Source organism: Coturnix japonica, chromosome 13, assembly GCF_001577835.2.
Source record: "Coturnix japonica isolate 7356 chromosome 13, Coturnix japonica 2.1, whole genome shotgun sequence".
NCBI lineage: Eukaryota > Metazoa > Chordata > Aves > Galliformes > Phasianidae > Coturnix > Coturnix japonica.
Genome location: NC_029528.1, coordinates 3,648,073 through 3,662,039, shown reverse-complemented (window position 1 = coordinate 3,662,039; position 13,967 = coordinate 3,648,073). Strand labels below are relative to the sequence as shown.

Here is a 13,967-nt window from a genome sequence, read left to right as displayed (position 1 = left end):
GCACAGCATTAAGAGATACTTGATAACTGAAAGCTCAGAACTGAAATGGAGCATTAGCACTTGAATCAAATGAAAGTGTGAGGAAGAACAAGAAAGAAATCAAGGCAGAAGTGTTATTATTCACGTTGGGGTCTGAAGCGGTCTCACTGCTCAGAGAGCTTCCACCTGGTAATGAAGAACCTCTTATTCCAAGGATCAGATTGAAAAAATCTGATTGCTTAACCCTGATCAGGATGACAGGAATAGAAAACTGATGTCACAAAAAGCAATAGCAATTTTTTTATTTTTTTTTTTTTCCCCTTCTTTAGCTGTGTTATGTCAGAAATATGAACTGCCTCAGCACTTACAGAGGGACAGAACATCCATCAGTCCTGGCCTTATCAGGGTCGCAGGAGTCCCTGCTGGCCCTCTGAGCATGTAGTTTATACTGGTGTTCATTCCATAGCTGTGTTTAAGCCACTAAAAACACTTCTACTGTGAAGCTAAGCACACCTGGGCATGGCTGTGAGGTGGCAACACTGGTTTGGGAGACACTTGGGCCAAAATCACACTTGGGAATCTCAGCTTGGCCTCATTCAAACCCTAAGTACTGAGATGTGTGCTACAGTGAGAAGAGAGCGCATTCTTAACTCTTGTGTTGCATACTGAAGAAGGGGAGCATATTGTAAATGTCACATGCTTGTGAATCTCTTCAGTCAGCAGCCCTGGAGCTGGAAATGGTGTGCTCAGGTCTGAGATAGACCATGGTAGAGATTTGTTCCAGTCTCAGAGATGACTGGCTGGTCACCCAACCTCTGTTATCTGTGCTACTGTAACTTGTTAGAGTTGTTTGTCCTGTCAATGGCCTGAAATAGGGGGATGGCGTTCTGCATGGGCACAGGGACCTCCACTAGAAGTGGAATTCCTGAATCAGATTTGCTCTCAGTTAAGCAAGTGAAATGGAGCTAATTAATCATTTCATTGCCTTGGAGTCTTACAGAGCAGAGAACAAATTCTGTATCCTCACTCAGCTGCAAATACACACCAGCCCCTCTGTTTCTGCATGACGTGTCTCAGTGTTGCTGGCTGGGTTACTGCTCTGCTTGGTTCAATGCCTGTTGTGCTGGGCAAGCAGATGGTGTGTATCAGCAGTGAAAGGAGCCCAGTGATTGAGCTGACTGAAGGTTGGAATTAATGGGAGCCATTAATAGTGAGGTACTCTTGACAGCTGATTATTAAGCTTCTACTAAGCATTTAGGCCTCTCCTGATTTTCCTTCTGTAATGCAGAAAGCAGATGTGTTTGAGCTGTAGTTGTTTATGTGCTCTACTTCACGTGCTCTGTATTTGATCTAATTAGAAGAAGAGTGCTGTGTTACCCCAAAACTAATTTCTACCTGTCACTCAAATTCTCCATGTCAATAGTTCTGCCCTCCTTACTATTGCAGCTATCACTGCTCTTAGAACTTCAATGGGATCAAGCCCTAATGGGCTCAGTGGGAATCAGGAAGCAGGCGTCAAGCAAGCATTTCTTGAACAAGAGAAAGCAAGTTGATTTCTAGGACACTGGGTTGTTGGACTAAAGTGTTTCATTTAAACAACTGAATTGTAGCTGATTTTATGTTGGCACTGTCGCATGGATGAATAATAGGTGTCATTAATTATGACCACACTGGAAAATGATTTTTTATTATGTTTTAATTTGAGAGAAGCTGAGTTAAATACGACATCTTTAGGCAGAACAGAATGAGCTTCCAACCCAACCCTTCCGCCTCTAAGGATTCTATGATTCTATAAGCTCTTTTCAAACATAGGCAAACAGAAACAGCTGCAAATGCCTCAGGTGTGACCTCTTGTTATTGCAGGGATATGGGAAAGATATTTCCGAAATTAAAACAGAAAACTATTTTTCTATTAAAAGAGAAACCCATAATCTGGATAGGTAGCAAACAATTTACTCTGAATTCATAGTGTGTCTGTTTCATAATGGAGATTCTAAAAGGTCAGTTTCAGAGGCCAGCAATGATGGTAATGGAGAAAGCAATGGTCTGTACTGGTGGTTTTAAGGAGAATGCGATGCTTTTAGGAGAAACACTAAATACATATTTGGTCTTGATCAGTAGAGGTCTGATGCAGATTTGCAGTACAGCAAATAGGGTTTGTTTTAGTGTTCATTTAAAATAAAGGGGAAACGAACCGGTATGAAAGCAAAGCAAACTCCAAGCTGCGGCTGAAAGGAAGGTGCTAGTGAAGGCTGAGGGTAACTTGAGGGGCCTTCCTCACAGTACAAACTACTTATAAATTGTGCAAAGTAACCATGTAGTGGAGATGGGGATGGTGCAGGGCTGGAAAATTAAAAGGACAGAAATCAGTTTGTAAGAAGAACGGTTTACTTGGGCAAAGCAAGGTGTGTAGGAAGGACAGATGTGTCAATGGAAATACTTATACAGTGACCTGGAAATTGTGGATTAAAAAATTAAGACATCAATACTGTTGATATTCACTGTTATTGTTCTTTAAGACTCTTGGAAATGGTTTATTAGCATTAATACCATCATACAGTACTTGTTAGCAGTACGCCTTTAGGAACACGATTCTGTTTGTGCTGAATTAAATAGCAAAGACCAGCTCTAACTTCAGTTGGATGAGGTACCAGGATGAAGAGCTACAGAAAAAGGTCATCTGCAGCAAGACACAAAACTTGGCAAGATGCTGCTGGGTTACTTTAGGCATTCACAGGAGGGTGGTGGTTTAATTTCAGAGATCCCTTAGATACATCAGTTTGCAGATTTGAAAGGGCGATGTTTTCATACTCCTCTTGTGATGCTGAACATCTGCAGTGACGAACCAGCCCTGTCAAATCCTTCTGAAAATTCTTGTTGAGAAACCCATAAAAGATGGGGTTGATACATGTTGAGATCATGGCCACGAGGTGGCACAGTGTAAATGCTAGGTTATGATTACAGCTCATCAGTGCCTCGTGGTTCCAGTCAAATACAACATTGAATATATTGAGAGGTAACCAGCAAGCTGCAAAGGTCACAACAATTGATATCAACATCAGATTAATCCTTTTGTTTTCACTCAACCTGTTCTCGTTCTCTCTCATCCTATCTATTTTGCTATGTCTCCGCCGGAGGCATACGAATATCTTGAGATAGCAGATAAGGATAAACCCCAGCGGGAAGCAGTACTGGAAGAGCAGCAGACTCGTGGTGAAAATCAGTCGTTCGGTAACGGAAGGCCAGGCCTCGATGCAGGCGGCTTTGTTCTTATAGAAATCACTGTGGAAGGACAGGTGCTTGAAGGGCTCGTCAGTTAATTGGTGAAATATCAAAAAAGGAATGGATATCGTGAGGGAAAGAACCCAAATGAAAATAATTCCCCAGTAAGCGTGTGAGGTATTAGGCTTCCAGCCACGAGGATTTACAATTAACTGGTATCTCTCAATAGCAATCAGTACAAGAGAGAAAATGGAGACTGTGACAGAAATACTTTGTATGAAAGAGCTTATTTTACACATAGCTTCCCCAAAGATCCAGTAATCCATTAAAGTGTATGCAGCTGTGACAGGAATACACACGATACAGATCAACACATCCGATAAGGAGAGGTTGGCAATCAAAATGTTTGTAACATTTTGAGCTTCTTTCTGTCTCTTTATTATAACAATCAGGCAAAGGTTTCCAAAAAGCCCCACTGTTGTAACTACTATGTAGGCTGTAATAAGCAAGAATACTGCAGGGAAGGAAGGCTGACATGTATCAAAGTTCAGAAACTGAGGATAGCTGCTGTTTGGGACAGTTTGATTAGGTAAGATCTCTGCAGGATGCTGAATGGCTTTATCCATCGTGAAGCATTTCCCAGACAATGGATAACACCTGGCTAGGAAGGTTTTGCTGTGTGTGTGTCCATCCCTTTACTACTTAGAAGATGTTTTTCTTGGAGCTTGGCAAGGAGACAATTACTGTGATTAAATCTTTGTATTTGGTGTCCGTGAAGTTTAAAGCAAGTCTGATGTAATTACTGCACTGATGAGTTCTGAAAAGAAAAGTAAATGGCCTGGTATTAGTGGTTTTGTGCAGAAAGGTGGGTGGAGGCTGATCCTCCTTTTCTAAGGCTCTGTACTGACTGTTAGAGAGCTGTGACTGTGATGTTTGAGAAATAGCAGTGACAGCTCTGTTTAACACTGCATGAACGTTTTCATACAAATCCTCTTTTACAAATGGTAGATAAATGTTGCTTTTCAAAATTAAATATTTCAAGATCTGTCCCAGCCAAAGATTTAGCAAGGTTTGAAGAATTCCAGCGAGAGCAGTCTGCTGCTTTTTTGTTATCAGAAGAATGAAGAGCTGGATCCTGCCATCACATTGCTAGTTCAGACATCACACATTTTCTCTAAGACTACAAAGCAATGTGAGTTAATTTACCAAATCCCTCTGGTTTAATCCAGAATTATGTGCCTTGAGATTGAGTGGTGTTCAGCATCTCTGTGTGTGACATCTTAAAGGGAGTACCTTGTTTTGCTGACTTATTAGAGATGGTGTGGCCTTTTCCCTCAATCTAATTTGAGAAAAGTGGTAACTATGCAAAGATCACATCTTAGTTACACACCTGATTGTTTCCTATCTGTAGTTGCCAGAGATTGTTTTTCGTTTCCCTGCACTCTGTTCATCATTGTATGAGGCTGTCCAATGATACCCCCAGCATTTTCTGTGGTAAAGATAGCACGTACTCCAGAGACACAGAGTGGACTCTTTTCTCAGTTCTAACAGTTGTCAGGCAAAGAATGTGATACAGTACAACTCTGTTGTTATGAAACTAATAGTAATGGGAAGAATTTGCTTCAGCAGAAAATCTTGATGGCTCTGAGTTTATCACTGAAGTAAAAAGTTAATCTGAAATCAAAGGCTCACCAGCTTTCTTGCCAGAAAAGGACTTTGTTTCCAACCTGGAGAAGGGAAAAAGGAGGATGCTGAGAGTTAGTTTTGAAATGTTAGGATGGGTTTATATGTGCTATGCATACAACTTTCAATACTCAGCCATTGACTCACCTTAATTCTTTCTTGAAATAGGAATTATTGGAAAACTTGATTGAAGAAAGTCAGTCATTATCCCTGGTAGTAAATCCCATAGTTGTGTGAGCCCTGAGGAAAGAATGGGATGGAGAAGCACTGGAATGTTAGAGGATGCACAAAGAGAGCAAGGGATGGGTGGGCGTCTTATTATTATAGAGGCAATTTTTATATGTAGAAGTTTCATTAACCTTTTTACAGAAACGATTGCTGCTATTTAATCACCGGGGAATGAAAACTGTTCGGTGCCTTGTGCAAGATTAAGCACAAGTCCAAGAGTAAACTGGAAAATATGATTTTTAACTGTTTCATTTCCTACAGCTACCCAAAGAACATTGCACTTAAAGTTATATCCAGAACTGCTTCGTTTTTGTACTTCTGCTTGACATTAGTTTGTGTTCTTCACATTAAGAAATTGAAATTATTTGTTTAAAAAACAAACAAGCCTTTGTAGGATCTGTTATCATTGTCCTTCTGATTAAAATGTACCTTAATAGTATATTTTACTGTAGTCATGAGAGAATGAGAAGTGGCTGTAGATCTATCTGCCCATATGTAGTTTGATGTCCAAGTGATCCAAATATGCCTTAATTTATAGCAGGGGTTTAACATTAAACCCAGAGTCATCTTAAACAGGGGGCCAGTTGGCCCTGCTTCTGCTGTAGTAAGGGAATGGCATAAGAACTCCAACAACAAAGCATTAAGAGCCATTGAAGTCCAGTGGCTCAGTTGGACTCTGTAGTCTCAGGTGCCTACTGGTCAGGAAAAGAGCTACGTACCCTAATAGGTGTGCACTAACTTGGAAAAATTCCTCTTACTGAGTTCAGGCAAAAGCGAAGGGATTCTGAAGCTAACACAAACAGGTGATGTGCCTTGGTAACAGTAGTAACATTTCCTGGAATGCATTGCAAACTGCTTGTCCCTAGAACAGCACTAATTACCTGGCTGGATTTATCATAGAGAAGAATGCATGTGCTGGAAGGACAAGTAGCCTGTTGCCCTGCTGAGCTTTGCTGCCACTTCCAGATGTGTAAGGGTCCAAAGCCTGGCTGCTTTGTCCCAGTGCTGATGTTCCTCTTTGCAAGGCCTACTGTGCTCACCTGGCTAGCCTGAGAGCTGCTGTTTAAGGGAAGATGAGGTGTTAGCAGGGGCTCTGGCTTTGAAAGGAGATATCCTGAAATACAAGCTCTGCTCCTTCCTGCTATTTATGTCAGCAGGAGAAGCTGCAGGGACTAGGAGGCTGTGAGGCTGAGCCAGGCTTGTAATACTGTATGTGCCATTTGCTCCTCTCACTTACTTACCCACGGCTACAAAAGATAGTTTGGTTGTGAGTGTTGTGTGTTCTCTCCCAGTAATTCATTGCGGATGTGGGAGCCCCCTTGGCAATGCCTACCATTAAGGACAAATCCCCATGCTGGCCTTCTGGGCAGCTCACTCGGTACATTTGCTTTAGGCACACCCACCATCCACACTGTCATTCTTCCTCAGAAAAAAAAAAAAAGATTAATTTCTTTTCACTGTTTGCTTCATATTGTGAGTTAAACAGTGCTCACTTTAGGGCATGTCATTCTGAAGGGCAATTTAAGCATTTCCTTGACAATGAAACAATTATACCTGTCTTGTTTAAACATTTGGAGTATTCATAGTGTTAGAAAAATGAGTTACACCTGAACTCAGTGCAGCTTGTTGAACTGCATTGTAATACATACCGGTATATTTTAAACTGGTAAATATTAGTAGAAGAAGCATCCTTGAACTGCAGCTAGGGAATCTTTTCTGTCACCTGCTTCAGTCCCTAATCCCTGCATTTCAGATAAGATTCCCCAGCACAGACAGTGAGAGTGCACTGTAAGGAATGATAATCCACTTAGCTTGATTCTGTCATTCCTCTAGATGCAGAAATATTGCTGAAACATGCATAAGGAAAAAGTTAAAGCATCGTCTAAACTAAGAGAAGTTTTTGAAAGACTTTTAAAGTATTTTCTTACCTAAAATACATAGTTCCAACCCCTCAAAGTGACCAGTTAATATCTTGGTTGCAAACAGCATCTGTCCATTAAATTCCAAAGTATTGCAATCCAAATGGAACTTTCCATTCAGCTTTAAATATAGGATGTACAGAATACATTTATCCTTTAGGAGATTTATCTAAGGAGCTTTTCACTCAGGTTTATAGATTCTCTGACTTCTTACCTGATGAAAAATTCAAGTCATATCCACACTGTCGTTAACAAAATTTCTTTTCCCTCTTTGAGTTGATTACAAAGCCAGCAAACACATCTCCTTGGTGTATAAAAGATTCCAAAGCAGAGCCATCTGCTGCTAAAGCTGTACTTAAACTCTCCTTTCTTCTCGTTCTGAAACAAACCACAGTTCCACAATTTCCAACTGTGATCAAATCCGCCAGGCTGCAGAAAGGCTGCTGAGGAGAAAAGCAAGCTCTGGAATCCAAGGAGAGGCAAACAGCAGTGAGCAGGGAGGAGAAAGGACCAGTAGTCATGGGGATGGCTTTTCCTCACTGCGTTGCTTCCCTCCGCCCAAACACCTTATCTTGCAATTTCATTTTCAATCATCATGTTTGTTCTGTACTGCAAATGTTTTCCCTATGCTGGATTTCATACATAAACATTCACAGATGGTTTCTTGCTTTTTTAACTGAGAGGAGATATCAAGGTACTATTAAGTGCATTATTTGCTCTGTTGCAATTAAATTCATCATATTTTCCACTATAAGGTGCTATTTTAAATTCTACACCAGAGTTGTAACAATCTTCATGAAAAGCAAAGCACACTTTATGCACACACGCATATACTGAAAAGGGGATTTATTATTACTACACTTCTTATTACTGTTACTATTTTCACAATAGAAGTCCACCATCACTTTATTTTTTAATATATAAGCATTCAGCAGTTGCCTATTAAATATTTAGAGTGGATATTTATGGATCAGGAAATGAGCTTCTCCTCAGGACGTGGTATTTGGTAAACTGCTTTTTGCACCTGTCAGCTCCTACCTGGCTCCCTCTGCCCCCCAGTCCTGGTCTCTCATACTGAACTTTCCAGTTTTAGGAACTATCCAGAATTAGGAACAGCAGAAGCAGTAGGAAGTGATCAGGACTCAGCATGTATTTGTGTGGGGACAGATTCATGAAAACTAGTTGAGGAGTCCCTGTTAAATTAGAGAAGTAGAAACTTGCAGATAAAACGTTTGAGGATGCTGGTGTCTGTCGTACTGCTGCTGCTTTTAGGAGAGTGTTCTGAAAGCAGCAGGATTTTGGGATAGGATTGATGCTGTACTAAGAGTTCAGGTTAGAACTGAAAATACTGTGAGTTGTCATGCTGCTGTGATTGTAGAAAGGAGACCTGGAGGGGCCCCTCGGATCAGCCAGATGAATCTTGTGTTCCTATTATGTTTGTTTCTATTTGTGATGTATTTGCCTAACCTGTATCGTGATCATCTGTGGTGACCCCAGGTGATGCATTCCAGGGCCTCATTTACTGCTGGGAAGATTCACTTAAAACCTTGCCGTGAAATTTCCTTCACTTCAGACTGTTGCTTTTTATTCCAAGAGTGGTTCCTGAATTCTGAGACTGAAGCCAAACTGCTGTGACTGTGCAATGTGAGTATACTTTTCTAGAGCATGTCTAGTACTTGCTGGTTCTATGTCAGAACCATTACAAAATACTGCTTTTCCAAAGAGCTTTACAACTGCTGCTTCTGGCTGTGGTATAAGCCAGGAAATGAACCAAGACCTAACAGTGAATTGTGCTGGATATGTACCAGAACAAGCCATAAAAATGCATTGTTTGTTTATAAATGATATGAGCCAGTAAAATTAAAAGAGGTTCTGATTCTATTTATAAATTTTAATCAAAAATCAGATTGCTTATCTACATAGGCATCTGTTTCTAATCCTGTGTGCAGCCCTCCATCTGTGGAAGGGCTGGAGTGTTAACATGTGATCCCAATTATTATACAGTCATGTCTATCTGCTACCTTCTGTGGGCTTAATTTGTTGTAACCTGTTGTTAGTTAGATAGGATTCAACATCAGACGCTCGTGGGTGTAGCTGCTCTTGGTTACTGATGCTTGACGTCAAAGGTCCATACACTGAGCGGACTCTACGGCTGGGTACGAGGGGCCCAAGGTACATTGTTTTCATCCAAGTGCTGTAGTGTCTATTTGCAAACAAGGTTAATGGGTAGCAGAATTGTATTTACTTTCTATAAATGATCAAGATATTTCTAAATTGCTCAATAAAAATGACGTGAAAATAGTCATTATCGGTGGACATGGATAGCTAACTGGAAGGCAGGATTGCAGGTAGTGAGTATAACTTGAGTGAGTGTGCAACTTGATAACAAAATACTGCAGAAGCATCGTGCTTAAGGCTGTGACTGGGTTGGTAAAGACACAGTCAGGTGTAATTTTGGTTTCTCTGCCTCTGGTTTTTCAGTGGTTCAAGAATCTGGTTGGATTTTCAGTGTGATTTCATGAGTTTTATTGAGGTTTTCAATAACAGTTTGCAAAACAAACAAATGAACAAAAAAACCCTCTAAAATAATAGTGTACTGAGTCTCGTTATACTGAATGTGAGTCATTACACTGATAACCACCTATCAGAATTATTCCAATTACATGGTATTATTGGAGTAATAATGCCAATTAGAACATCTTTGCCAAGCTGCTGGTTATACTGTAGCTCGAGGCATAATCTTGGGTAAATGTTCCTGTGGTAGTTTTAAACCAGGTAGCATTTAACCCTCACAGGCACAGAGCCCAGGGCACTGTCACCTGAACTTGTCAGCCCATAGCTCAGCAGGGGCTCGTGTGTGTGCAGTCTCATCTCGGTTAGAGTGAAGGCATGCTATTGCTATGATGTACAGACCATGAGGAGAGTGGAAGATTAGAATCTATAAGTAGTATTTCCACCTCTGAGCTTGTGATAATGTCCGCAGTGTCAGTAGCAGCCTGTTGCTGAGGAGTTCTTCAGTATGAATTTGGCTATGTGTTGCTTCAGTGACCTGTAATAACTCTGAAAGATGTGGGATGTTTCTTCCTAGTAAGCATTACTCTTTGTAGAGCTTCAAAGGGGCACGGAGAAATAAACATAATGGGAACTCCTCCTCTTAGTTCACATTGCAAAGAGTAACACAGTGTGCTGTGATGGAGGAAAGACCCAGGTCTTTCATGGTTTGCTACCTCATGGAGAGATCAAACCCTGAATAGGATTTCCTCAGCAGGTAGATTATGATTTGACCAAATAATCAACATCTGATAATCAACTAAAAGTGTGCTGTAAATTTTTCTCCAAAGCCCATACAGATAAAGGAGCATTGATGTATATATATCAGTTGAAACACTGATCCTTTATGTGAGTTGTTTTTCCTAGTTGGAGAAAAATTGTCACAAGGATTCACTCTCACATCTATATGGCATTTAGGTTTCACTCCCTTCTGTTGCATAGTTCTAAAGCACAGCTTAGCAGTATCCTTGATTGCTTGTTCTGGTCCTTACCTCTCAATTAGGTCGTTCCTAGGATGAAAAGTCAACCATTTTAAAATCTACTTTATCTTTAAATGAGTTACTTATCACAGCAGGTTCATTTTAAAACTCGTATCATGCCATGAACTTTCATCCCATTTCTGGACCTTCTCAGTTGGCGCACAGCTGAGATGGAGGTTGGTGCTCTCTGCAGCTGAAAGGTTGGCATCTTCCTTCTTTGGGTCGGCCATCTTTTTGTACTGAAATAGAGATAAGACATACGAGTAATTGAAAGAGGAGTGTGATTGCAGTCATTTATATTTTATAATAGCTTCCCCTTTCCAAACTCTGATTCAGTCCTTTGGAGCTTTTCAGAACTCCTCCAGCTGATGTTTTCCAAGAGGGATCTCTGCCCAAGGCTACATTATGGGAATAGCAAGTACATTTGCTTGTTCCCATTCGACAGTCTTTTTATAACAACACTGTGAGCACCAAATCCTGCTGTTCTCATGCCATGAGTGTTTTTACTGTCCTAATTATTAATTAAGAAATACTTAAGTAATCAAAAGAAACTTTTCTCATCGCAGCCCGTTTCTATTTTCATCTGTGTTTCAAGCTGTAAGAAAATTTAGATTTTCTGAATCAAAGAATTCTGGATTGCTATTTGGGGTCTACAAAGCCTTATTTTTTGTACACCTCCTCATTTTAAAATGCCTTTAATAGCAGGGTTAGATACCTTACAGCTGATCTCAGGCAGGTACATATTGAGCTTCATAGCCGAGCTGCCCCTGCTGCTTTCTAACAAAGCTGAACGTCAGTCATGCAAAAGAAAGACAAAAAAAGTACCTGGTAAGGGTTCAGTGGAGCAAGAAAGAGATATGGCCTAGGAATAGCTCAGGGAAAAAAGAAGTCTAGTAGATTTTAACTGAAACACGAAACACATAACGAAAGGGTTGCAGGTTTAGAAGATCTGAACATGACCAAAATTGCTGTTGGCTCCAGGTTTGATCCTTACTTATGCAAAACTCATGATTCTGCTCTATCTTAGTGCAAGACCCAGTGAAAGATCTACCCTTTCACATCAGTCTCAGCATTGCTAGAGACTCTTTGATCCTTGATGCATTTTTTTCTGGCTTTTCAGTACATCTCCCTGATGTACTTTCATCCCATCACTCCAAATTATGACCAGCTCTTACATAAACTTTTAGGAAAGAGAAGAAAGGAAATCATCTGTTCTGACAGAAGAGTGGAAAGATGAAAGGGGAGAAGAGAAACTGAGCTTCAGACAGAAGAGGAGAGGGCAGTAGTTAAAGAAAAATAGTGATGTAAGTTCAAAAAAAGGGGATCCAAATACCACGATCTGATGACTTTGCCCTTCACCCTTCACAAAGATGAGTTTCTTTCTTTCAGCACAGTTCCCTTACGAAGTGCTCAGGGAAGGTTTTGTTCAGGAAGGTGAACTTTTGACAGTACTTGCTGAATAAATTGTTCTTGTGGGTTATTCTGTAGTTACCTTTTAATCTTGTTTGGCATTAAGTAATTAAAGCAGGGGGGTAAAGCGTTTTATTCCTCATCTGAATTTGCGTGGAGCAGAAAATTCCATCCTAGGGAGTGTCCTGTTCAAACCTCAGATAGGTAAAAGACTCTTTATTTCCTCTCAGTGCATTTTAATCACTCTTTTTCCATGGAAACCCCATTGCGACCAGTGGTAATTCATGACAGCCTCAAAAGAAAGATCACAGTCTTAATGTTTCTGCAGATCAAGGTATGAAGAGCAGAGCAGGATGAAAGACAAATATTTTGTTAAAACAACAAAAACCTCAAGGAAGGCTGTATCTCTTTTATGGATTTCTTCACACTTGTAGCTTAATCAAAGGGCCAGGATGGAGAAGTTGCTGTTGCTGTCGCATGTTTTATCTAAAATTGCTTCCTATGAACTGCAAAGTTGCTGTGTGCCTGGAGTGCTGATTGAGTGGGAGAGAAGCTTCTAAGTCTTACAGTCTCTCTGCTAAATATTATGCTAAAGGGATTGAAACAAATTAAAGGGTTTGAGTTTTATGATTTAATATATTAAAGCGACATTACAACTTGAAAGGCTTAGTATTGTTGGACTTAATATTGTTCTATTGCCCATTTAGCTCTTTTCCAAACCTTCAGTATTCCTTTTCAGTCTTAGAAATGTGGACCCATCAAACTGAATGGCAGAAGTATATCTCGTTAGTGATAAAAGATTCTTTAAGGGTTCTTTTAGTGGTGTATTTTGTGTCAGCTCTTGCCGAGTTCATGCAGTAACATGGGAAGCTCAGCGCCTGAAAGGTACTCTGCTAATTCCCGTTGTGTGATCTCTTAACCAGCGATGCCCTCTTGTGGTTGTCTGCTTATAGCTGGAGTAATGAATAACTGAAAACAACGTGCTTTGCCTTCTTTCTAATATCCTAATAACTAAAATATCACACTAAACAACTTAAAGGCACAGAGTTCATACGGACACGTATAGCAAACAACCTGGTGTGCTGATGGAGGGAAGCATGAGTGGAGGGGGCTGGTCGGAGTAACCAAGGTGGCTGAGGAGAACTGGCAGGTATGAAGAACTGTGTGATGTATGGGAACATGGATGTGCAGCCCTGAATGCAGGGACTGAACTGTGAAAGTATTGGGGGCAAATACACGGGGTGTGTGGAATCACATTGATGGTGGTTGTCAGTGGGCAGTGCTCAGGACAGCAGGACAAATGAAGTCAGGTTTGTGTGTAGTATCAGAAGAGCCACTTCTACCTGCAAGAGATGGGTCTGTTGATGTTTGAAGGGTTTTCCTATTTCGTTTTCATGTCATCAATCGATCAGACAGAAGTGCAAAAGGACTGTTTGCATTTCAGGGCCCTCATCTCCTGCTGAAAGCAGCAGTGATTTCTCTCTGTGATCTCTTCCTTGGCCTGATTGTCTGTCTTGTTTTTGGGGAGCAAAGTGAGCCATAACAAAGCTTGTTTTCCTCATTATCCACCAAGGCCATAATTAGCTCTGCGTAACTTTCCTTCCCTTTCATTGCTAATTATTAGCAGTCTGTAAAGTTCTCACGGGTGATTTTCTGCTTTACAGTAGGTGATAAGCAAAACGTACTTTTGTATTTCCTGTAATTGTATGAAAGTGTCACACAAAAAGAAGTTTAGCATAAGTTTATTTTTATCCCACAAATATTCCAGTGACACTGTGGGAGAGGATGGAACCTGTGTTGTGCTTGGATGGTGCGGGGAACAAAACAGCACCACCGGCTTTGAAAGACAAGAGCTGGGATGTAAAGCAGGCATTGTATGGGGAACTTAAGAGAAGGCTTTTGCAGGCTGGACTATTGATTTTGAGGTTATCCTTAGTGTTTGACACATACTGCGGTGGTCAGAAATAACGTTCTTGACTTGCTGTAGAGCTAATTG

The 13,967-nt window shown here is 40.7% G+C and overlaps 2 protein-coding genes across 10 annotated transcripts in view; one reads left to right on the top strand and one right to left on the bottom strand.

The window, feature by feature from the left end:
• Nucleotides 1-13,967, top strand: part of KLHL3 (kelch like family member 3) — a 107,218-nt gene that overhangs the window by 41,748 nt on the left and 51,503 nt on the right. The window lies entirely within an intron of this gene.
• On the bottom strand, nt 1,672-12,529 carry LOC107320131 (neuropeptide Y receptor type 6-like). Of its 9 annotated transcripts, XM_032447499.1 has the most exons (6): nt 11,277-11,428; nt 7,246-10,800; nt 6,446-6,531; nt 5,032-5,124; nt 4,894-4,928; nt 1,672-4,018 (listed from the first exon to the last, which is right to left on the bottom strand). In XM_032447499.1, the coding sequence occupies exon 6, from the start codon at nt 3,825-3,827 to the stop codon at nt 2,703-2,705; it is 1,125 nt and encodes a 374-aa protein (XP_032303390.1). In that variant the 5' UTR covers nt 3,828-4,018; nt 4,894-4,928; nt 5,032-5,124; nt 6,446-6,531; nt 7,246-10,800; nt 11,277-11,428; the 3' UTR covers nt 1,672-2,702. The 9 variants fall into 9 exon arrangements, with proteins under 9 accessions (XP_032303390.1, XP_032303385.1, XP_032303388.1 ...); XM_032447494.1 differs by adding an exon at nt 12,054-12,529 and having other exon boundaries at nt 5,032-10,800; nt 11,277-11,347; XM_032447497.1 differs by having other exon boundaries at nt 6,446-10,800.

Excerpts from the sequence above, each read along its gene's own strand:
- LOC107320131 (XM_032447493.1), bottom strand. The coding sequence starts at position 3,827 with ATGGATAAAGCCATTCAGCATCCTGCAGAGATCTTACCTAATCAAACT.